Consider the following 23,827-nt stretch of genomic DNA (forward strand, 5'->3'; position numbering starts at 1 on the left):
ACTGTCCACTGCCCGCTGTCCACTGCCTGCTTCCCACTGTCCACTGCCCACTGCCCACTTGCCCACTGCCCACTTGCCCACTGCCCACTGTCCACTGCCCACTGTCCACTGCCCAACGTCCACTGTCCACTGCCCACTGCCCACTGCCCACTGGCCACTGTCCACTGCCCACTGCACACTGCCAACTGCCCACTGTCCACTGCCCGCTGTCCACTGCCTGCTTCCCACTGCCCACTGCCCACTTGCCCACTGCCCACTTGCCCACTGCCCACTTGCCCACTGCCCACTACCCACTGCCCAACATCTACTGCCCAACTTCCACTGTCCACTCTCCACTGCCCACTGCCCACTGTCCACTGCCCACTGCCCACTGTCCACTGCCCACTGTCCACTGCCCACTGTCCACTGCTCAACGTCCACTGTCCACTGCCCTCTGTCCACTGCCCAATATCCACTGCCCACTGTCCACTGCCCACTGTCCACTGCCCACTGCCCAACATCCACTGCCCACTGTCCACTGCCCACTGTCCACTGCTCAACGTCCACTGTCCACTGCCCTCTGTCCACTGCCCAATATCCACTGCCCACTGTCCACTGCCCACTGTCCACTGCCCACTGCCCAACATCCACTGCTCACTGTCCACTGCCCACTACCCACTGCCCAACATCTACTGCCCAACTTCCACTGTCCACTCTCCACTGCCCACTGCCCACTGTCCACTGCCCACTGCGCACTGTCCACTGTCCACTGCCCAACATCCACTGCCCACTGCCCACTGCCCACTGTCCACTGTCCACTGCCCAACATCCACTGCCCACTGCCCACTGCCCACTGTCCACTGCCCAACATCCACTGCTCACTGTCCACTGCCCACTACCCACTGCCCAACATCTACTGCCCAACTTCCACTGTCCACTCTCCACTGCCCACTGTCCACTGCCCACTGCCCACTAACCACTGTCCACTGCCCACTGTCCACTGTCCACTGTCCACTGCCCAACATCCACTGTCCACTGCCCACTGCCCACTGTCCAACATCTACTACCCAACGTCCACTGCCTACTGCCCACTGCCCACTGCCCAACATCTACTGCCCAACGTCCACTGTCCACTCTCCACTGCCCACTGTCCACTGTCCACTGCCCACTGTCCACTGCCCACTGCCCACTGCCCACTGCCCACTCCCCACTGCCCACTGCCCACTGTCAACTGTCCACTGCCCACTGCCCACTGTCCAACATCTACTGCCCAACGTCCACTGCCTACTGCCCACTGCCCACTGCCCAACATCTACTGCCCAACGTCCACTGTCCACTCTCCACTGCCCACTGTCCACTGTCCACTGCCCACTGTCCACTGCCCACTGCCCACTGCCCACTGCCCACTCCCCACTGCCCACTGCCCACTGTCAACTGCCCACTGCCCACTGTCTACTGCCCACTGCCCACTGTCCAACATCTACTGCCCAACGTCCACTGTCCACTCTCCACTGCCCACTGTCCACTGTCCACTGCCCACTGTCCACTGCCCACTGCCCACTGCCCACTGCCCACTCCCCACTGCCCACTGCCCACTGTCAACTGCCCACTGCCCACTGTCCACTGCCCACTGCCCACTGTCCACTGTCCACTGTCCACTGCCCACTCCCCACTGTCCACTGCCCACTGTCCACTGCCCACTGTCCACTGCCCACTTCCCACTGCCCACTGCCCACTGCCCACTGCCCACTGTCCACTGCCCACTCCCCACTGCCCAACATCTACTGCCCACTGTCCACTGCCCACTGCCCACTGTCAACTGCCCACTGCCCACTGTCCACTGCCCACTGCCCACTGCCCACTGTCCACTGTCCACTGTCCACTGTCCACTGCCCACTGTCCACTGCCCACTGCCCACTGCCCACTGTCCACTGCCCACTGTCCACTGCCCACCGTCCACTGCCCACTGTCCACTGCCCACTGCCCACTGCCCACTGCCCACTGTCCACTGCCCACTGCCCACTGCCCACTGTCCACTGTCCACTGCCCACTGCCCACTGCCCAACATCTACTGTCCACTGTCCACTGCCCAATCCCCACTGCCCAACATCTACTGCCCACTGTCCACTGCCCAATCCCCACTGCCCACTGTCCACTGCCCACTGCCCACTGCCCACTGCCCACTGTCAACTGCCCACTGCCCACTGTCCACTGCCCACTGCCCACTGTCCACTGCCCACTGCCCACTGCCCACTGCCCACTGTCAACTGCCCACTGCCCACTGTCCACTGTCCACTGCCCACTGCCCACTGCCCACTGCCCACTGTCAACTGCCCACTGCCCACTGTCCACTGCCCACTGCCCACTGTCCACTGCCCACTGCCCACTGCCCACTGCCCAATCCCCACTGCCCACTGCCCACTGTCCACTCCCCACTGTAGGTTGCACTGAGATATAACCCTTCTCTGTCTCTCTGTATTGTTCATGTCATGTAGTGAATGGAGGAAACAGGTTCACTCTGCCACTGTGGTAGTCGTTGTACTTACACAGTGTTGTGTAAGGGAAAGCTATGTGGGTGTGTGTGTGTGTGTGTGTGTGTGTGTGTGTGTGTGTGTGTGTGTGTGTGTGTGTGTGTGTGTGTGCGTGTGTGTGTGTGTGTGTGTGTGTGTGTGTGTGTGTGTGTGTGTGTGTGTGTGTGTGTGTGTGTGTGTGTGTGTGTGTGTGTGTGTGTGTGTCTGCAGCATGGTGAGCAGTGGCAGAAGAGCGGCTGCACCAGGTGTGTGTGTGATCGGGGCCAGTCTCGCTGTCACACACACACCTGTCCATCCGGGACCTGTGAGAAGGTCAGTACACATAAAGAGTCTATGGATGTTTCTGTCTGTCTGTCTGTCTGTCTGTCTGTCTGTCTGTCTGTCTGTCTGTCACGTATATTAATAACATGAACACCTGGGATCATCAACTAGATTCAACCTCAGGGCTGATCTTTTCTTGAGCGGATGGACAGGGGGGCCGGAACATAATTACAAATCATTAGTAGACTTCAAATTGACCACAAGAAGCCCCAACAGATATAATGTTTGACTAAAACATAATTTTAAACCTTGTTTACATTTGTATACGGTCACATGTGTCTTGTGTGGGAATACTTGGGGACACATTTCCTAAATTAAAATCCCTTGGAGCTGATTTCCTGGTGTTTTTACACTCTTTTATGTCCAACAATGGATTTTTTTGGGGCCAAATAAAATCACCCGTGAGCCAAATTGAGGAACCCTGATGTACACTATTCATAATTAATTGTATTATTGCTTATTCGTGAATGTTATTATAAAGGGTTTCCGACCAATACCCTTCCCATGATCCCTTGCAGGGCCAGACCAAGGTAAAGAGGGCGGGGCAGTGTTGTGACGAGTGTGTCGCCGCCAAAGGAAGCTGTCTGTACGAGCTTACAGTGCGTTACCACGGTGACATGTGGAACGACACCGGCTGCGAGTTCTGCACCTGCGATAGGGGACAGGTCCTCTGCCAGATAGCCCAGTGTGCTCGAATAGAATGCCCGACGGTAAACCCCACGGAAAATAAATAGAACATCTAATGTTTTATCTGCATCCTACTGGCTGCCTTTTTGTTGTTGTTGTTTTTGAATAAATAAACATATAAAACCAGGATGTAACATAGAGAATTCATCATGGATATCTCCCTTCATTACAAGACATTATTTACTAGATCAGTAGATCGCTTGGCCTACATACAGAACCGTACAAGAGTCTGTGGCAGGAGTTTTATAGGGGGGGGGGCAAAAGAAGTACAAACACAGGCTTGAAATACAGTGAATTTTAATCTATAGAGTATTTTATTAAATGTTCTGACTTAAAAGCTTTAAAAGCTTGATTCCATAAGACCCGTAAGATCCATTTCAGTGGAATGAAAAGGGTTATGATAAATAAATGTGGAATAAACATGAACCACTTTTTCTACCTTGTCAGTCTTTCAAGTTAAAGCCGCAATAAATAGCTCGTTTTTTTTGGAGGGGGGGCGATCCCGACCAAATTCACATAGAAATGTCAGTTAAAATCGTAGATCTGTTTTTCTCATTGAAAGCAAGTTCTAAGAAGCGTCAGATCTGTTCTATGTGTGTTATTTCTATGTTTCCCGTTCTTAAGTTTAGTTTTTGCATCTATTTACTTGTGGTTTTTGTACATCGGCTTCAAAACAGCTGAAAATACAATATTTTTTTGGTTATGGGAAAATATATTTCTCAGCGGTTTAGATGGTACAACGATTCTCTACACTGCACTTTGCTTGTTTTGTCACATGAACTGAAATTAGGGCGCAAACTATTAGTATTTTCTCAACCAGGAAATGGCGGAACGATTTCTGCATAGTGCATCTGTAAACACATAAACACACATTTTGATTATTTTCACACTGTAAGAGTCACGTTTTTTTTTTTAAAACAACTTTTCTAATCAGACATTAAAGTTAAACAGAAATAAAATGACTTTGTTATTCTTTCCACGTGGTATTAATCATCATTAATCATTGTAGGAATGTAGTAAGCAGCCTGTTAAGTATTCATTAAAGGAAAAGCAGCATCGTTGGCCTGACTCCAGATCAGATTGGCCTGACTCCAGATCAGATTGGCCTGACCCCAGATCAGATTGGCCTGACTCCAGATCAGATTGGCCTGACTCCAGATCAGATTGGCCTGACTCCAGATCAGATTGGCCTGACTCCAGATCAGATTGGACTGACTCCAGATCAGATTGGCCTGACCCCAGATCAGATTGGCCTGACTCCAGATCAGATTGGCCTGACTCCAGATCAGATTGGCCTGACTCCAGATCAGATTGGCCTGACTCCAGATCAGATTGGCCTGACTCCAGATCAGATTGGCTTGACTCCAGATCAGATTGGCCTGACTCCAGATCAGATTGGCCTGACTCCAGATCAGATTGGCCTGACTCCAGATCAGATTGGCCTGACCCCAGATCAGATTGGCCTGACTCCAGATCAGATTGGCTTGACTCCAGATCAGATTGGCCTGACTCCAGATCAGATTGGCCTGACTCCAGATCAGATTGGCCTGACTCCAGATCAGATTGGCCTGACTCCAGATCAGATTGGCCTGACTCCAGATCAGATTGGCCTGACTCCAGATCAGATTGGCCAAGGTCACACAGCGTGAATAGAGATGCCTGGAGAAGTTACACATGTGGATCTGAAAACAGAATAACCATCTGCTTGTTCTGCTTCAAAGGAGATACTTTCACGATTTAATGAACAGTAAATGACTTGAAAGAATGGCAGACTATATGGCTTTTAACGTGGACTGTTTCACACACAGCGACATCATCAGAATAATAGCAATTCTTTCAACAAGACTTACATTCAATTGGTTGTTAACTATTTTTATATGAAAGCTGAACGTTCCTGGTAGTTTAAACGTAAATTATATTAGTGCCCTGGTTCTTTGCCTCTAGTTCCATCCAACCATGGCAATAGCAATCAACCAAGGTCCTATAACAGAAACAAACAGGGTGTGCGTTCCAAAAGGAACCCTATTCCCTACATAGTGCACTACTTGGCTCGGGTATAAAGTAGTGCACTATGTAGGGGGCAGGTTGCCATTTGGAACGTAGACAGGGATTTTCCCCATGAATGTAAATGGCATCTTTCTATTGATGGGTAGCTGACTATATAGACTAAGGATAGATTAGTTTGGACTGAAGGAAAGAGGGAGGGAGAGAGAGAATAAGAAGAGGTGGAGGGAGAGAAGGAGAGACAGACAGATGGAGCAGATAGAGGGAAGAGAAGGAGAGACAGACAGATGGAGCAGGCAGAGAGGGAGAAGGAGAGACAGACAGATGGAGCAGGTAGAGGGAAGAGAGGGTGAGACAGACAGATGGAGCAGGTAGAGTGAAGAGAAGGAGAGACAGACAGATGGAGCAGGCAGAGGGAGAAGGAGAGACAGACAGATGGAGCAGGAAGAGAGGGAGAAGGAGAGACAGACAGATGGAGCAGGCAGAGAGGGAGAGACAGACAGATGGAGCAGGCAGAGAGGGAGAGACAGACAGATGGAGCAGGTAGAGAGGGAGAAGGAGAGACAGACAGATGGAGCAGGCAGAGAGGGAGAAGGAGAGACAGACAGATGGAGCAGGCCGAGAGGGAGAAGGAGAGACAGACAGATGGAGCAGGCAGAGAGGGAGAAGGAGAGACAGACAGATGGAGCAGGCAGAGAGGGAGAGACAGACAGATGGAGCAGGTAGAGAGGGAGAAGGAGAGACAGACAGATGGAGCAGGCAGAGAGGGAGAAGGAGAGACAGACAGATGGAGCAGGTAGAGAGGGAGAAGGAGAGACAGACAGATGGAGCAGGCAGAGAGGGAAGAGAGGGAGAGACAGACAGATGGAGCAGGCAGAGAGGGAAGAGAGGGAGAGACAGACAGATGGAGCAGGCAGAGAGGGAAGAGAGGGAGAGACAGACAGATGGAGCAGGCAGAGAGGGAGACCGATGGAGCAGGAGGAGAGGGAGAAGGAGAGACAGACAGATAGAGCAGGTAGAGGGAAGAGAGGGAGAGACAGACAGATGGAGCAGGTAGAGAGGGAGAAGGAGAGACAGACAGATGGAGCAGGCAGAGAGGGAAGAGAGGGAGAGACAGACAGATGGAGCAGGCAGAGAGGGAAGAGAGGGAGAGACAGACAGATGGAGCAGGCAGAGAGGGAAGAGAGGGAGAGACAGACAGATGGAGCAGGCAGAGAGGGAGACCGATGGAGCAGGAGGAGAGGGAGAAGGAGAGACAGACAGATAGAGCAGGTAGAGGGAAGAGAGGGAGAGACAGACAGATGGAGCAGGTAGAGAGGGAGAAGGAGAGACAGACAGATGGAGCAGGCAGAGAGGGAAGAGAGGGAGAGACAGACAGATGGAGCAGGCAGAGAGGGAAGAGAGGGAGAGACAGACAGATGGAGCAGGCAGAGAGGGAGACCGATGGAGCAGGAAGAGAGGGAGAAGGAGAGACAGACAGATAGAGCAGGTAGAGGGAAGAGAGGGAGAGACAGACAGATGGAGCAGGCAGAGAGGGAGAAGGAGAGACAGACAGATGGAGCAGTCAGAGAGGGAGAAGGAGAGACAGACAGATAGAGCAGGTAGAGGGAAGAGAGGGAGAGACAGACATATGTAGCAGTCAGAGAGGGAGAAGGAGAGACAGACAGATGGAGCAGGTAGAGGGAAGAGAGGGAGAGACAGACAGATGGAGCAGGCAGAGAGGGAAGAGAGGGAGAGACAGACAGATGGAGCAGGCAGAGAGGGAAGAGAGGGAGAGACAGACAGATGGAGCAGGCAGAGAGGGAGAAGGAGAGGGAGACCGATGGAGCAGGAAGAGAGGGAGAAGGAGAGACAGACAGATGGAGCAGGCAGAGAGGGAGAAGGAGAGACAGATAGATGGAGCAGGTAGAGGGAAGAGAGGGAGAGACAGACAGATGGAGCAGGCAGAGAGGGAGAAGGAGAGACAGACAGATGGAGCAGGTAGAGGGAAGAGAGGGAGAGACAGACAGATGGAGCAGGAAGAGAGGGAGAAGGAGAGACAGACAGATAGAGCATGTAGAGGGAAGAGAGGGAGAGACAGACAGATAGAGCAGGTAGAGGGAAGAGAGGGAGAGACAGACAGGTGGAGCAGGCAGAGAGGGAGAAGGAGAGACAGACAGATGGAGTAGGTAGAGGGAAGAGAGGGAGAGACAGACAGATGGAGCAGGCAGAGAGGGAGAGACAGATAGATGGAGCAGGTAGAGAGAGAGGGAGAGACAGACAGATGGAGCAGGCAGAGAGGGAAGAGAGGGAGAGACAGACAGGTGGAGCAGGCAGAGAGGGAGAAGGAGAGACAGACAGATGGAGTAGGTAGAGGGAAGAGAGGGAGAGACAGACAGATGGAGCAGGCAGAGAGGGAGAGACAGATAGATGGAGCAGGTAGAGAGAGAGGGAGAGACAGACAGATGGAGCAGGCAGAGAGGGAAGAGAGGGAGAGACAGATAGATGGAGCAGGTAGAGAGAGAGGGAGAGACAGACAGATAGCGCAGGTAGAGGGAAGAGAGGGAGAGACAGAGAGATGGAGCAGGCAGAGAGGGAGAAGGAGAGATACAGATGGAGCAGGCAGAGAGGGAGAAGGAGAGACAGACAGATGGAGTAGGTAGAGGGAAGAGAGGGAGAGACAGACAGATGGAGCAGGCAGAGAGGGAGAGACAGATAGATGGAGCAGGTAGAGAGAGAGGGAGAGACAGACAGATGGAGCAGGCAGAGAGGGAAGAGAGGGAGAGACAGACAGGTGGAGCAGGCAGAGAGGGAGAAGGAGAGACAGACAGATGGAGTAGGTAGAGGGAAGAGAGGGAGAGACAGACAGATGGAGCAGGCAGAGAGGGAGAGACAGATAGATGGAGCAGGTAGAGAGAGAGGGAGAGACAGACAGATGGAGCAGGCAGAGAGGGAAGAGAGGGAGAGACAGAGAGATGGAGCAGGCAGAGAGGGAGAAGGAGAGGCAGACAGATGGAGCAGGCAGAGAGGGAGAGACAGACAGATGGAGCACAAACACTCATGTGGTCTCTTCCTAACAGGGTTCAGAGATGGTTCACCTACCAGGGAAGTGTTGTCCTGAGTGTCAGTCCTTGAAGACCTGTGTCTACCCAAACCCTGATCAGTCCTCAGGGAAACCTCAGAGACCACTGGTGGTAATGTATACCATATCACTTGGTTAACCGATCAAGGTCTTTGAAATCTCCGCAAAGTGCCAATAGTTTCAGTGTATCATTCAAATCTCATAAAAATAGTTGTCTTCTCCCCTTTATCTGTCTCTGTCTCTCCCTTTATATGTCTCTGTCTCACCCTTTCTCTTTCTCTCTCTCTCCCCTCTCCACCCCACGCTCTGTCTCTCTGTCTCTCTGTCTCTCTGTCTCTCTGTCTCTCTGTCTGCTCTGTCTCTCTGTCTCTCTGTTCTCTCTCTCTCTCTGTCTCTCTCTCTCCCTCCCTCCCTCCCTTTCTATCTCTTTCTCTTCCCCTCTCTCCCCTCTCTCCCCCTCACCACCCTTCCCCCTTCCTTCTTCTTCTCTCCTTCTCCCTATAGAACCAGGAGAGATGGAGTGAGGGCCCCTGTAGGGAATGTGAGTGTCGTGAAGGCAGGGTGACCTGTTACTTGATGTCCTGTCCCACCTGCCCCCTGGGGACCCTGGCTGTACCCCACCAGGGAACCTGCTGCCCTGAGTGTAAACAGGGTAAGAGTGGCACAACACACACACACACCCTAACCAGAACCCTAACCCCAAAACCATAACCTTAACCCAAAAACCCTTAACCCTAACCCCAAAACCCTGAACCCTAAACCCTAACCCCAAAACCCTGAACCCTAAACCCTAACCCCAAAACCCTGAACCCTAAACCATAAACCCTAACCCCAAAACCCTGAACCCTAAACCCTAACCTTAACCCTACCCCTAACCCCAAAACCCCTATCCCTAACCCTAACCTTAACACCCAAAACCCTAAACTCTAACCCTAACCCCAAAACCCTAAACCTATCCCTTAAAGGGATATTTTGAGATTTTGGCAATGAGGCCCGTTATGTATTTCCCCAGAGTCAGATGAACTCCTGGAAACCATGTGCATGTCTCTGTGTCCAGTATGAAGGAACGTAGAGGTAGTTTATATCTAATGCTGATGCTAACTAGCGTTATATTGTTAAGTAGTGTTCAGTGTCTGTTTATGAAATGGAGTCTGGCTCTAGTTAAATACTGGCCCGTTCTATTCTCAACAAAGTAAGGAATAGGTCACATGTATTCAGACACTGGCGGCCAATAAGGTAATCAGACAGACACTGGCAGCCAATAAGATAATCAGACAGACACTGGCAGCCAATAAGATAATCAGACAGACACTGGCAGCCAATAAGATAATCAGACAGACACTGGCGGCCAATAAGACTCTCAATAATCTAAATAAAAACACACTCAGCATTTCAATATCTCTCTCTCTCTCTCTCTCTCTCTCTCTCTGTCTCTCTCTCTCTCTCTGTCTCTCTCTCTCTCTCTGTCTCTCTCTCTCTCTCTCTCTCTCTGTCTCTCTCTCTCTCTCTCTGTCTCTCTCTCTCTCTCTCTCTCTCTCTCTCTCTCTCTCTCTCTCTCTCTCTCTCTCTCTCTCTGTCTCTCTGTCTCTGTCTCTCTCTCTGTCTCTCTCTCTCTCTCTCTCTCTCTCTCTCTCTCTCTCTCTCTCTCACTCTCTCTCACTGTCTCTCTCTCTGTCGCTCTCTGTCTCTCTCTCTCTCTCTCGCTGTCTCTCTGTCTCTGTCTCTGTCTCTGTCTCTCTCTCTGTCTCTGTCTCTGTCTCTCTCTCTGTCTCTGTCTGTGTGCGTGCGTCTTTGTGTGTGTGTACATGCGTATCCATGTGTGTGTGTGTAACAGTCCAGTGCCAGAGGGACTGCCTGTCTTGCTCGGGGACCCCTGACCACTGTGAGAGCTGTAAGGACTCTAACTCTCTGCTGCTGGACGGACGCTGTGAGTCCACCTGTCCTCGCGGTTACTATGCCGATGGAAAAGTGTGTGCAGGTAAAGTACTGTATGACACATTTATTAGCCCAACTCGCACGCGCACACACACACACACACACACACACACACACACACACACACACACACACACACACACACACACACACACACACACACACACACACACACACACACACACACACTCCTTAACCTGTGGGCTGCCACTCAAAAAAGAAAAACGTTTTAAAGTTGTGATCATATTACAGAGTAAAACAACATGTAAAAGCAAATAACCAGAAAGAAGTGAGCCTCCACCCCCAACCTCCCATCTCCCAACCTCCCATCACCCCAACCTCCCATCTCCCAACCTCCCATCACCCCAACCTCCCATCTCCCAACCTCCCATCACCCCAACCTCCCATCTCCCAACCTCCCATCTCCCAACCTCCCATCTCCCAACCTCCCATCACCCCAACCTCCCATCTCCCATCTCCCAACCTCCCATCACCCCAACCTCCCATCTCCCAACCTCCCATCTCCCAACCTCCCATCACCCCAACCTCCCATCTCCCCAACCTCCCATCTCCCAACCTCCCATCTCCCAACCTCCCAGCCCAACATCCCATTCCACCAACCTCCCATCCTATTCCTATCCTCATACTACCATGGCCACCTAATCATCCCCAGCTTCCAATTGGCTCATTCATCCCCCCTCCTCTCCCCTGTAACTATTCCTCAGGTCGTTGCTGAAAATGAGAATGTGTTCTCAGTCAATTTACCTGGTAAAATAAGGGTTAAATAAAAATAAGAAAATGGGAAGAATTGAACTACAGAAATTCAGCCGTGGCAATATATTATTTTTGACAATAGATTTTCTGATAGTTAAAACAATATATTATTTTTGACAATAGATATTCTGATAGTTAAAACAATATATTATTTTTGACAATAGATATTCTGATAGTTAAAACAATATATTCCTTTTGACAATAGATATTCTGATAGTTAAAACAATATATTATTTTTGACAATAGATATTCTGATAGTTAAAACAATATATTATTTTTGACAATAGATATTCTGATAGTTAAAACAGCTGGTATGTTTGTTCATCCACTGATGTCGGAAGGATTGATTTGAGCATTCTCTTACAGTTAACGGCATAGTTTTTTTAGTTAGTTAGTTAGTTAGTTAGTTGTTTTAGTTATCTAAGTTAGTTATCTACTCCCAAATATTTCAAAATGGGAAACAATTATGATTCCATAACTAGAGACGGAGTCCTCCATTAGGGTCTTGATAGGAAGTAGGGCTGATTTGGTTTGATTTCATCTTATGATTTGAGATTAAACTGAATTTATCTATAATCTTTAATGTGTTTGGGGATTGATTGAGATACATTGTCTAGATATAGTAAAATATTGTAGATATATTGTAAACATCAGTAGATTTAAGGGAAATTGGTGTTATTTCCTTCGATTGACAAATTGCCCCCAAGGAGTTCCATGGATAGTAAAAATAGCAAAGGACAAATCGTATCACCGTGTCTGCTGCTTCAAGTGGCTCTGAACAGAGCAGAGCAGATATTGCCTGTTATGAAGGATTGGCATATAGGATTTTAATCATATGAATGAAATTGGAGCCAATTCCCATATGTTCAAACCAGAGATATGACCATTCTAGTTGATCAAAATCATTTTCTACATCAAGAGATAAAGCAGCCCTAAGAGCTGTTGTTTCTGATGAAGTATTTAAGATATGGCCTCCCGGGTGACGCAGTGGTCTAGGGCACTGCATCGCAGTGCTAGCTGCGCCACCAGAGTCTCTGGGTTCGCGCCCAGGCTCTGTCGCAGCCGGCCGCAACCGGGAGGTCCGTGGGGCGACGCACAATTGGCATAGCGTCGTCCGGGTTAGGGAGGGTTTGGCCGGTAGGGATATCCTTGTCTCAGTATGTAAATGTAATAAAATGTATGCACTCTACTGTAAGTCGCTCTGGATAAGAGCGTCTGCTAAATGACTAAAATGTAAATGTAATATATGTAATAGTGGACGGAGGTTTTCAGAAGATAAACGTTTTGGTCCATGTGATCGAGAGATGGGACGACAACATTTTGGAAAACAGTTTTATATTTTTTTTAATTCAAAAATAGGGGAAGAATCATGTCTAAACCACTTGGTGAGAACACAGTGGCATCCTTACCTTGTTCTTATAAAAGCAGAATTAGTGCTGTATTCACATCTCTCCTAAATGAACCTTTGTGAACAGCTGTGTTAATCATTTCGAGCAATAGTGGAACTAATGGAGTCCAAAATTTGAGAGAGTGTCACGCCCTGACCTTAGAGAGCCTTTTAATGTCTCTAGTTGGTTTGGTCAGGGTGTGATTTGGGGTGGGCATTCTATGCTTTGTTTTCTATGTTTCTTTATTTCTATGTTTTGGCATGGTTCTCAATCAGGGACAGCTGTCTATCGTTGTCTCTGATTGGGAATCATACTTAGGTAGCCCTTTTTCCCTCCGTTCAGTGTGGCTAGTTGACTTTTGTTGGTGGCACTTATGCCCTGTAAGCTTCACGGTTGTTTCTTTCGTTTCTTGTTTTGTTGGCGACATTTTCTAAAAATGAAAGGAATATGTACGCTCACCACGCTGCACTTTGGTCCACTTCTTTTGACGACCGTGACAGAGAGATTTGGGCTGAATTTATTCGGGCTTAATTTAGAGATATTTGGCCTCCTACCGAGGCGGCTTCCTCTGTTGAGAGAAGAGGACTTCTTCATTATTTTAGAAAGGACTTAGTCTGGCTTGGTTTGGATTTACAATCAGAGGAGTAAAGTTCTTTATAGAAGCGGGAGAATATTTTATTGATTAATTTGGTTTCAGATTCAATTGTTTTCTATGTCAGCTAATTGATTATTACTGTCTAGCTTGGTGGTCAGTGATCAACTGGAATGATTACCATGGAATGAATGGTTCAGTCCAACTCAATGGATGGCCAATTCTGATCTTTTGTCTTATCCATAAATTACGTTTTATGTTGACTTTGGAAAGAATATCTTCCTGGTCTGAAAACAGTTTTTTTGTTGAGAACACTCTAACGCTGTTAGACAACATTTACAATTCTGATATTTACTTTAATTGTGATTTATTCAACCCAGATGCATTATTTTTTTAATTAAAAACTTTCGTGGTGTCCCATAGAATCCGGGGGTCATCGACTGAATTTCAATTGATCAATATGAATTAATTTAGTTCAATTTCGAATTGATCACAGAGTGTAGGATTTTGTAGTAATGAAACGTTAAAACGCCATCTTGTGGCTCTTTTAAGAGACTCTGAAATGTGTAAATGGGTAGTAGTAGGCGTGGTGGTCAGACAAGCTCGTATGTCGAATTTCGATGTTCTTAAAGTGTACTACTCGTAAAGTATTCAGACCCCTTGACTTTTTTTTAACGTTACAGCCTTATTCTAAAATTGATTAAATAGTTGTTTTTTCTCTTCAATCTACACACAATACCCCATAATGACAAAGCAAAAACAGGTTTTTAGAGTTTTTTGTAAACGTAAAAAGATATATATATATATCAAATTTACATAAGTATTCAGACTCTTCACTCAGTGCTTTGTTGAAGCACCTTTAGCAGCCATTACAGCCTCAAGTCTTCTTGGATATGACGCTACAAGCTTGGCACACCTGTATTTGAGGAGTTTCTCCCATTATTATCTGCAGATTCTCTAAAGCTCTGTCAAGTTGGATGGGGAACGTTGCTGCACAGCTATTTTCAGGTCTCTCCAGAGATGTTCGATCGAGTTCAAGTCTGGGCTCTGCCTGGGCCACTCAAGGACATTCAGAGACTTGCCCTGCAGCCACTCCTGGGTTGTCCTGGCTGTGAGCTTAGGGTCGTTGTCCTGCTGGAAGGTGAACCTTCGCTGCAGTCTGAGGTCCTGCGTGCTCTGGAGCAGGTTTTCATCAAGGATCGCTCTGTACTTTGCTCCGTTCGTCTTTCCCTCGATCCTGACTGGTCTCCCAGTCCCTACTGCTGAAAAACATCCCCACAGCATGATGCTGCCACCACCATGCTTCACCGTAGGGATGGAGCCAGGTTGCGTGACGCTTGGCATTCATGCCAAAGAGTTCAATCTTTGTTTCATCAGACCAGAGAATCTTGTTTCAGTAAAACCTTAAATAAGTAAACATTTTAAGACCTTTCCAGTTCAGTTATCACATTTGGTGAGTTAGCGTGACTAATGAAGAAAAAATAAAATGAAAGGAAAAATTACAAATTTGCTTAAACTGTCAATAACATACTGTAGCTGTAGGGGTAATAACATACTGTAGGGGTTAATAACATACTGTAGCTGCAGGAGTAATAACATGCTGTAGGAGTAATAACATGCTGTAGGAGTACTACCATACTGTAGCTGTAGGAGTAATAACATGCTGTAGGAGTACTACCATACTGTAGCTGTAGGAGTAATAACATACTGTAGGAGTAATAACATACTGTAGGAGTAATAACATACTGTAGGAGTACTACCATACTGTAGCTGTAGGAGTAATAACATACTGTAGCTGTAGGAGTAATACCATACTGTAGCTGTAGGAGTAATAACATACTGTAGGAGTAATAACATACTGTAGGAGTAATAACATACTGTAGGAGTAATACCATACTGTAGGAGTAATAACATACTGTAGGAGTAATAACATACTGTAGGAGTAATACCATACTGTAGGAGTAATACCATACTGTAGGGGTTAATAACATACTGTAGGAGTAATAACATACTGTAGGAGTAATAACATACTGTAGGGGTTAATAACATACTGTAGGAGTAATACCATACTGTAGGAGTAATAACATACTGTAGGAGTAATAACATACTGTAGGAGTAATAACATACTGTAGGAGTAATAACATACTGTAGGAGTAATAACATACTGTAGCTGTAGGGGTTAATAACATACTGTAGGAGTAATAACATACGGTAGCTGCAGGAGTAATACCATACTGTAGGAGTAATAACATACTGTAGGATTAATACCATACTGTAGCTGCATGAGTAATACCATACTGTAGGAGTAATAACATACTGTAGGAGTAATAACATACTGTAGCTGCAGGAGTAATACCATACTGTAGCTGTAGGAGTAATACCATACTGTAGCTGTAGGAGTAATAACATACTGCAGCTGTAGGAGTAATAACATACTGCAGGAGTAATACCATACTGTAGGAGTAATACCATACTGTAGCTGTAGGAGTAATAACATACTGTAACGGTAATAACATACTGTAGGAGTAATAACATACTGTAGGAGTAATAACATACTGTAGGAGTAATACCATACTGTAGCTGTAGGAGTAATAACATACTGCAGGAGTAATACCATAGTGTAGGAGTACTAACATACTGTAGGAGTAATACCATACTGTAGGAGTAATACCATAATGTAGGAGTAATAACATCCAGTCGCTGTAGGAATAGTAACATACTGTAGCAGTAATACCATACTGTAGCTGTAGGAGTAATAACATACTGTAGCTGTAGGAGTAATAACATACTGTAGCTGTAGGAGTAATAACATACTGTAGGAGTAATAACATCCAGTCGCTGTAGGAATAGTAACATACTGTAGGAGTAATACCATACTGTAGCTGTAGGAGTCATACCATACTGTAGCTGTAGGAGTAATAACATACTGTAGCTGTAGGAGTAATAACATACTGTAGATGTAGGAATAGTAACATACTGCAGGAGTAATAACATACTGTAGGAGTAATACCATACTGTAGGAGTAATACCATATGGTATGAGTAATAACTTACTGCAGGGGTAATAACATACTGTGGGAGTAATAACATACAGCAGGAGTAATAACATACTGTAGCTGTGGGAGTAATACCATATTGTAGCTGCAGCGGTAATAACATACTGTATATGTAGGAGTAATAACATACTGTAGCTGTAGGAGTAATAACATACTGTAGCTGTAGGAGTAATAACATAATGTAGCTGCAGGAGTAATAACATACTGTAGCTGTAGGAGTAATAACATACTGTAGCTGTAGGAGTAATAACATACTGTAGCTGTAGGAGTAATAACATACTGTAGGAGTAATAACATAATGTAGCTGTAGGAGTAATAACATACTGTAGCTGTAGGAGTAATAACATACTGTAGATGTAGGAGTAATAACATACTGCAGGAGTAATAACATACTCTAGCTGTAGGAGTAATACCATACTGTAGCTGTAGGAGTAATAACATACTGTAGGAGTAACACCATACTGTAGCTGTAGGAATAATAACATACTGTAGCTGTAGGAGTAATACCATACTGTAGCTGTAGGAGTAATAACATACTGTAGCTGTAGGAGTAATACCATACTGTAGCTGTAGGAGTAATAACATACTGCAGCTGTAGGAGTAATAACATACTGTAGCTGTAGGAGTAATACCATACTGTAGCTGTAAGAGTAATAACATAATGTAGCTGTAGGAGTAATAACATACTGTAGCTGTAGGAGTAATAACATACTGTAGCTGTAGGAGAAATACCATACTGTAGCTGTAGGAGTAATAACATACTGCAGCTGTAGGAGTAATAACATACTGCAGCTGTAGGAGAAATAACATACTGCAGGAGTAATAACATACTCTAGCTGTAGGAGTAATACCATACTGTAGCTGTAGGAGTAATAACATACTGCAGCTGTAGGAGTAATAACATACTGCAGCTGTAGGAGTAATAACATACTGCAGGAGTAATAACATACTCTAGCTGTAGGAGTAATAACATACTGTAGCTGTAGGAGTAATAACATACTGTAGCTGTAGGAGTAATAACATACTGCAGCTCTAGGAGTAATAACATACTGTAGCTGTAGGAGTAATAGCATACTCTAGCTGTAGGAGTAATAACATACTGCAGCTGTAGGAGTAATAACATACTGTAGCTGTAGGAGTAATACCATACTGTAGCTGTAGGAGTAATAACATACTGCAGCTGTAGGAGTAATAACATACTGTAGCTGTAGGAGTAATAGCATACTCTAGCTGTAGGAGTAATAACATACTGTAGCTGTAGGAGTAATAACATACTGTAGCTGTAGGAGTAATAACATACTGCAGCTGTAGGAGTAATACCATACTGTAGCTGTAGGAGTAATAACATACTGCAGCTGTAGGAGTAATAACATACTGTAGCTGTAGGAGTAATAGCATACTCCAGCTGTAGGAGTAATAACATACTGTAGCTGTAGGAGTAATAACATACTGTAGCTGTAGGAGTAATAACATACTGTAGCTGTAGGAGTAATAACATACTGCAGCTCTAGGAGTAATAACATACTGTAGCTGTAGGAGTAATAGCATACTCTAGCTGTAGGAGTAATAACATACTGCAGCTGTAGGAGTAATAACATACTGTAGCTGTAGGAGTAATACCATACTGTAGCTGTAGGAGTAATAACATACTGCAGCTGTAGGAGTAATAACATACTGTAGCTGTAGGAGTAATAGCATACTCTAGCTGTAGGAGTAATAACATACTGTAGCTGTAGGAGTAATAACATACTGTAGTTGTAGGAGTAATAACATACTGCAGCTGTAGGAGTAATACCATACTGTAGCTGTAGGAGTAATAACATACTGCAGCTGTAGGAGTAATAACATACTGTAGCTGTAGGAGTAATAGCATACTGTAGCTGTAGGAGTAATAACATACTGTAGCTCTAGGAGTAATAACATACTGTAGCTGTAGGAGTAATAACATACTGTAGCTGTAGGAGTAATAACATACTGTAGCTCTAGGAGTAATAACATACTGTAGCTGTAGGAGTAATAACATACTGTAGCTGTAGGAGTAATAACATACTGTAGCTGTAGGAGTAATAACATACTGCAGCTGTAGGAGTAATACCATACTGTAGCTGTAGGAGTAATAACATACTGCAGCTGTAGGAGTAATAACATACTGTAGCTGTAGGAATAATAGCATACTCTAGCTGTAGGAGTAATAACATACTGTAGCTGTAGGAGTAATAACATACTGTAGCTGCAGGAGTAATAACATACTGTAGCTGTAGGAGTAATACCATACTGTAGCTGTAGGAGTAATAACATACTGTAGTTTTAGGAGTAATACCATACTGTAGCTGTAGGAGTAATAACATACTGTAGCTGTAGGAGTAATACCATACTGTAGCTGTAGGAGTAATAACATACTGTAGCTGTAGGAGTAATACCATACTGTAGCTGTAGGAGTAATACCATACTGTAGCTGTAGGAGTAATAACATACTGTAGCTGCAGGAGTAATAACATACTGCAGGAGTAATAACATACTGTAGCTGTAGGAGTAATAACATACTGTAGCTGTAGGAGTAATAACATACTGCAGGAGTAATAACATACTGTAGCTGTAGGAGTAATAACCTACTGTAGCTGTAGGAGTAATAACATACTGTAGGAGTAATAATATACTGTAGGAGTAATAACATACTGTAGCTGTAGGAGTAATACCATACTGTAGCTGTAGGAGTAATAACATACTGTAGATGTAGGAGTAATAGCATACTCTAGCTGTAGGAGTAATAACATACTGTAGCTGTAGGAGTAATAGCATACTCTAGCTGTAGGAGTAATAACATACTGTAGCTGTAGGAGTAATAGCATACTCTAGCTGTAGGAGTAATAAAATACTGTAGCTGTAGGAGTAATAACATGCTGTAGCTGTAGGAGTAATACCATACTGTAGCTGTAGGAGTAATACCATACTTTAGCTGTAGGAGTAATAGCATGCTGTAGCTGTAGGAGTAATAAAATACTGTAGCTGTAGGAGTAATAACATACTGTAGCTGTAGGAGTAATATCATACTGTAGCTGTAGGAGTAATAACATACTGTAGCTGTAGGAGTAATAACATACTGTAGCTGTAGGAGTAATAACATACTCTAGCTGTAGGAGTAATAACATACTGTAGCTGTAGGAGTAATAACATACTGTAGCTGTAGGAGTAATAACATACTGTAGCTGTAGGAGTAATAACATACTGTAGCTGTAGGTGTAATAGCATACTCTAGCTGTAGGAGTAATAACATACTGCAGCTGTAGGAGTAATAACATTCTGTAGCTGTAGGATTAATACCATACTGTAGCTGTAGGAGTAATAACATACTGCAGCTGTAGGAGTAATAACATACTGTAGCTGTAGGAGTAATAGCATACTCTAGCTGTAGGAGTAATAACATACTGTAGCTGTAGGAGTAATAACATACTGTAGCTGTAGGAGTAATAACATACTGCAGCTGTAGGAGTAATAACATACTGTAGCTGTAGGAGTAATAGCATACTGTAGCTGTAGGAGTAATAACATACTGTAGCTCTAGGAGTAATAACATACTGTAGCTGTAGGAGTAATAACATACTGTAGCTGTAGGAGTAATAACATACTGTAGCTCTAGGAGTAATAACATACTGTAGCTGTAGGAGTAATAACATACTGTAGCTGTAGGAGTAATAACATACTGTAGCTGTAGGAGTAATAACATACTGCAGCTGTAGGAGTAATACCATACTGTAGCTGTAGGAGTAATAACATACTGCAGCTGTAGGAGTAATAACATACTGTAGCTGTAGGAGTAATAGCATACTCTAGCTGTAGGAGTAATAACATACTGTAGCTGTAGGAGTAATAACATACTGTAGCTGCAGGAGTAATAACATACTGTAGCTGTAGGAGTAATACCATACTGTAGCTGTAGGAGTAATAACATACTGTAGTTTTAGGAGTAATACCATACTGTAGCTGTAGGAGTAATAACATACTGTAGCTGTAGGAGTAATACCATACTGTAGCTGTAGGAGTAATAACATACTGTAGCTGTAGGAGTAATACCATACTGTAGCTGTAGGAGTAATACCATACTGTAGCTGTAGGAGTAATAACATACTGTAGCTGCAGGAGTAATAACATACTGCAGGAGTAATAACATACTGTAGCTGTAGGAGTAATAACATACTGTAGCTGTAGGAGTAATAACATACTGCAGGAGTAATAACATACTGTAGCTGTAGGAGTAATAACCTACTGTAGCTGTAGGAGTAATAACATACTGTAGGAGTAATAACATACTGTAGGAGTAATAACATACTGTAGCTGTAGGAGTAATACCATACTGTAGCTGTAGGAGTAATAACATACTGTAGATGTAGGAGTAATAGCATACTCTAGCTGTAGGAGTAATAACATACTGTAGCTGTAGGTGTAATAGCATACTCTAGCTGTAGGAGTAATAACATACTGCAGCTGTAGGAGTAATAACATTCTGTAGCTGTAGGATTAATACCATACTGTAGCTGTAGGAGTAATAACATACTGCAGCTGTAGGAGTAATAACATACTGTAGCTGTAGGAGTAATAGCATACTCTAGCTGTAGGAGTAATAACATACTGTAGCTGTAGGAGTAATAACATACTGTAGCTGTAGGAGTAATAACATACTGCAGCTGTAGGAGTAATAACATACTGTAGCTGTAGGAGTAATAGCATACTGTAGCTGTAGGAGTAATAACATACTGTAGCTCTAGGAGTAATAACATACTGTAGCTGTAGGAGTAATAACATACTGTAGCTGTAGGAGTAATAACATACTGTAGCTCTAGGAGTAATAACATACTGTAGCTGTAGGAGTAATAACATACTGTAGCTGTAGGAGTAATAACATACTGTAGCTGTAGGAGTAATAACATACTGCAGCTGTAGGAGTAATACCATACTGTAGCTGTAGGAGTAATAACATACTGCAGCTGTAGGAGTAATAACATACTGTAGCTGTAGGAGTAATAGCATACTCTAGCTGTAGGAGTAATAACATACTGTAGCTGTAGGAGTAATAACATACTGTAGCTGCAGGAGTAATAACATACTGTAGCTGTAGGAGTAATACCATACTGTAGCTGTAGGAGTAATAACATACTGTAGTTTTAGGAGTAATACCATACTGTAGCTGTAGGAGTAATAACATACTGTAGCTGTAGGAGTAATACCATACTGTAGCTGTAGGAGTAATAACATACTGTAGCTGTAGGAGTAATACCATACTGTAGCTGTAGGAGTAATACCATACTGTAGCTGTAGGAGTAATAACATACTGTAGCTGCAGGAGTAATAACATACTGCAGGAGTAATAACATACTGTAGCTGTAGGAGTAATAACATACTGTAGCTGTAGGAGTAATAACATACTGTAGGAGTAATAATATACTGTAGGAGTAATAACATACTGTAGCTGTAGGAGTAATACCATACTGTAGCTGTAGGAGTAATAACATACTGTAGATGTAGGAGTAATAGCATACTCTAGCTGTAGGAGTAATAACATACTGTAGCTGTAGGAGTAATAGCATACTCTAGCTGTAGGAGTAATAACATACTGTAGCTGTAGGAGTAATAGCATACTCTAGCTGTAGGAGTAATAAAATACTGTAGCTGTAGGAGTAATAACATGCTGTAGCTGTAGGAGTAATACCATACTGTAGCTGTAGGAGTAATACCATACTTTAGCTGTAGGAGTAATAGCATGCTGTAGCTGTAGGAGTAATAAAATACTGTAGCTGTAGGAGTAATAACATACTGTAGCTGTAGGAGTAATAACATACTGTAGCTGTAGGAGTAATAACATACTGTAGCTGTAGGAGTAATAACATACTGTAGCTGTAGGAGTAATAACATACTCTAGCTGTAGGAGTAATAACATACTGTAGCTGTAGGAGTAATAACATACTGTAGCTGTAGGAGTAATAACATACTGTAGCTGTAGGAGTAATAACATACTGTAGCTGTAGGTGTAATAGCATACTCTAGCTGTAGGAGTAATAACATACTGCAGCTGTAGGAGTAATAACATTCTGTAGCTGTAGGATTAATACCATACTGTAGCTGTAGGAGTAATAACATACTGCAGCTGTAGGAGTAATAACATACTGTAGCTGTAGGAGTAATAGCATACTCTAGCTGTAGGAGTAATAACATACTGTAGCTGTAGGAGTAATAACATACTGTAGCTGTAGGAGTAATAACATACTGCAGCTGTAGGAGTAATACCATACTGTAGCTGTAGGAGTAATAACATACTGCAGCTGTAGGAGTAATAACATACTGTAGCTGTAGGAGTAATAGCATACTCTAGCTGTAGGAGTAATAACATACTGCAGGAGTAATAACATACTGTAGCTGTAGGAGTGATAACATACTGTAGCTGCAGGAGTAATAACATACTGCAGGAGTAATAACATACTGTAGCTGTAGGAGTAATAACATACTGTAGCTGTAGGAGTAATAACATACTGCAGGAGTAATAACATACTGTAGCTGTAGGAGTAATAACATACTGTAGTTGTAGGAGTAATAACATACTGTAGGAGTAATAATATATTGTAGCTGTAGGATCAATACCATACTGTAGCTGTAGGAATAATAACATACTGTAGATGTAGGAGTAATAGCATACTCTAGCTGTAGGAGTAATAACATACTGTAGCTGTAGGAGTAATAGCATACTCTAGCTGTAGGAGTAATAACATACTGTAGCTGTAGGAGTAATAGCATACTCTAGCTGTAGGAGTAATAACATACTGTAGCTGTAGGAGTAATAACATGCTGTAGCTGTAGGAGTAATACCATACTGTAGCTGTAGGAGTAATACCATACTGTAGCTGTAGGAGTAATAGCATGCTGTAGCTGTAGGAGTAATAACATACTGTAGCTGTAGGAGTAATAACATACTGTAGCTGTAGGAGTAATAACATACTGTAGCTGTAGGAGTAATAACATACTGTAGCTGTAGGAGTAATAACATACTGTAGCTGTAGGAGTAATAACATACTGTAGCTGTAGGAGTAATAACATACTGTAGCTGTAGGAGTAATAACATACTGTAGCTGTAGGAGTAATAACATACTGTAGCTGTAGGAGTAATAACATACTGTAGCTGTAGGAGTAATAACATACTGCAGCTGTAGGAGTAATAACATACTCTAGCTGTAGGATTAATAACATACTCTAGCTGTAGGAGTAATAACATACTGCAGCTGTAGGAGTAATAACATACTGCAGCTGTAGGAGTAATAACATACTGCAGCTGTATGAGTAATAACATACTCTAGCTGTAGGAGTAATAACATACTGCAGCTGTAGGAGTAATAACATACTGCAGCTGTAGGAGTAATAACATACTCTAGCTGTAGGAGTAATAGCATACTCTAGCTGTAGGAGTAATAACATACTGCAGCTGTAGGAGTAATAACATACTGTAGCTGTAGGAGT

General features: G+C 44.3%; 1 protein-coding gene across 1 annotated transcript in view; it reads left to right on the top strand.

Moving 5' to 3' along the window:
* The window catches only part of fras1 (Fraser extracellular matrix complex subunit 1), a 275,437-nt gene that overhangs the window by 7,133 nt on the left and 244,477 nt on the right, over positions 1–23,827 (top strand). Inside the window, exons 7-11 of the mRNA XM_055918404.1 lie at positions 2,721–2,822; positions 3,350–3,541; positions 8,582–8,695; positions 9,088–9,235; positions 10,418–10,561. Coding sequence (XP_055774379.1) covers positions 2,721–2,822; positions 3,350–3,541; positions 8,582–8,695; positions 9,088–9,235; positions 10,418–10,561 — 700 coding nt within the window. The remainder of the gene's footprint in view (positions 1–2,720; positions 2,823–3,349; positions 3,542–8,581; positions 8,696–9,087; positions 9,236–10,417; positions 10,562–23,827) is intronic.

Source organism: Salvelinus fontinalis, chromosome 4, assembly GCF_029448725.1.
Source record: "Salvelinus fontinalis isolate EN_2023a chromosome 4, ASM2944872v1, whole genome shotgun sequence".
Taxonomy (NCBI): domain Eukaryota; kingdom Metazoa; phylum Chordata; class Actinopteri; order Salmoniformes; family Salmonidae; genus Salvelinus; species Salvelinus fontinalis.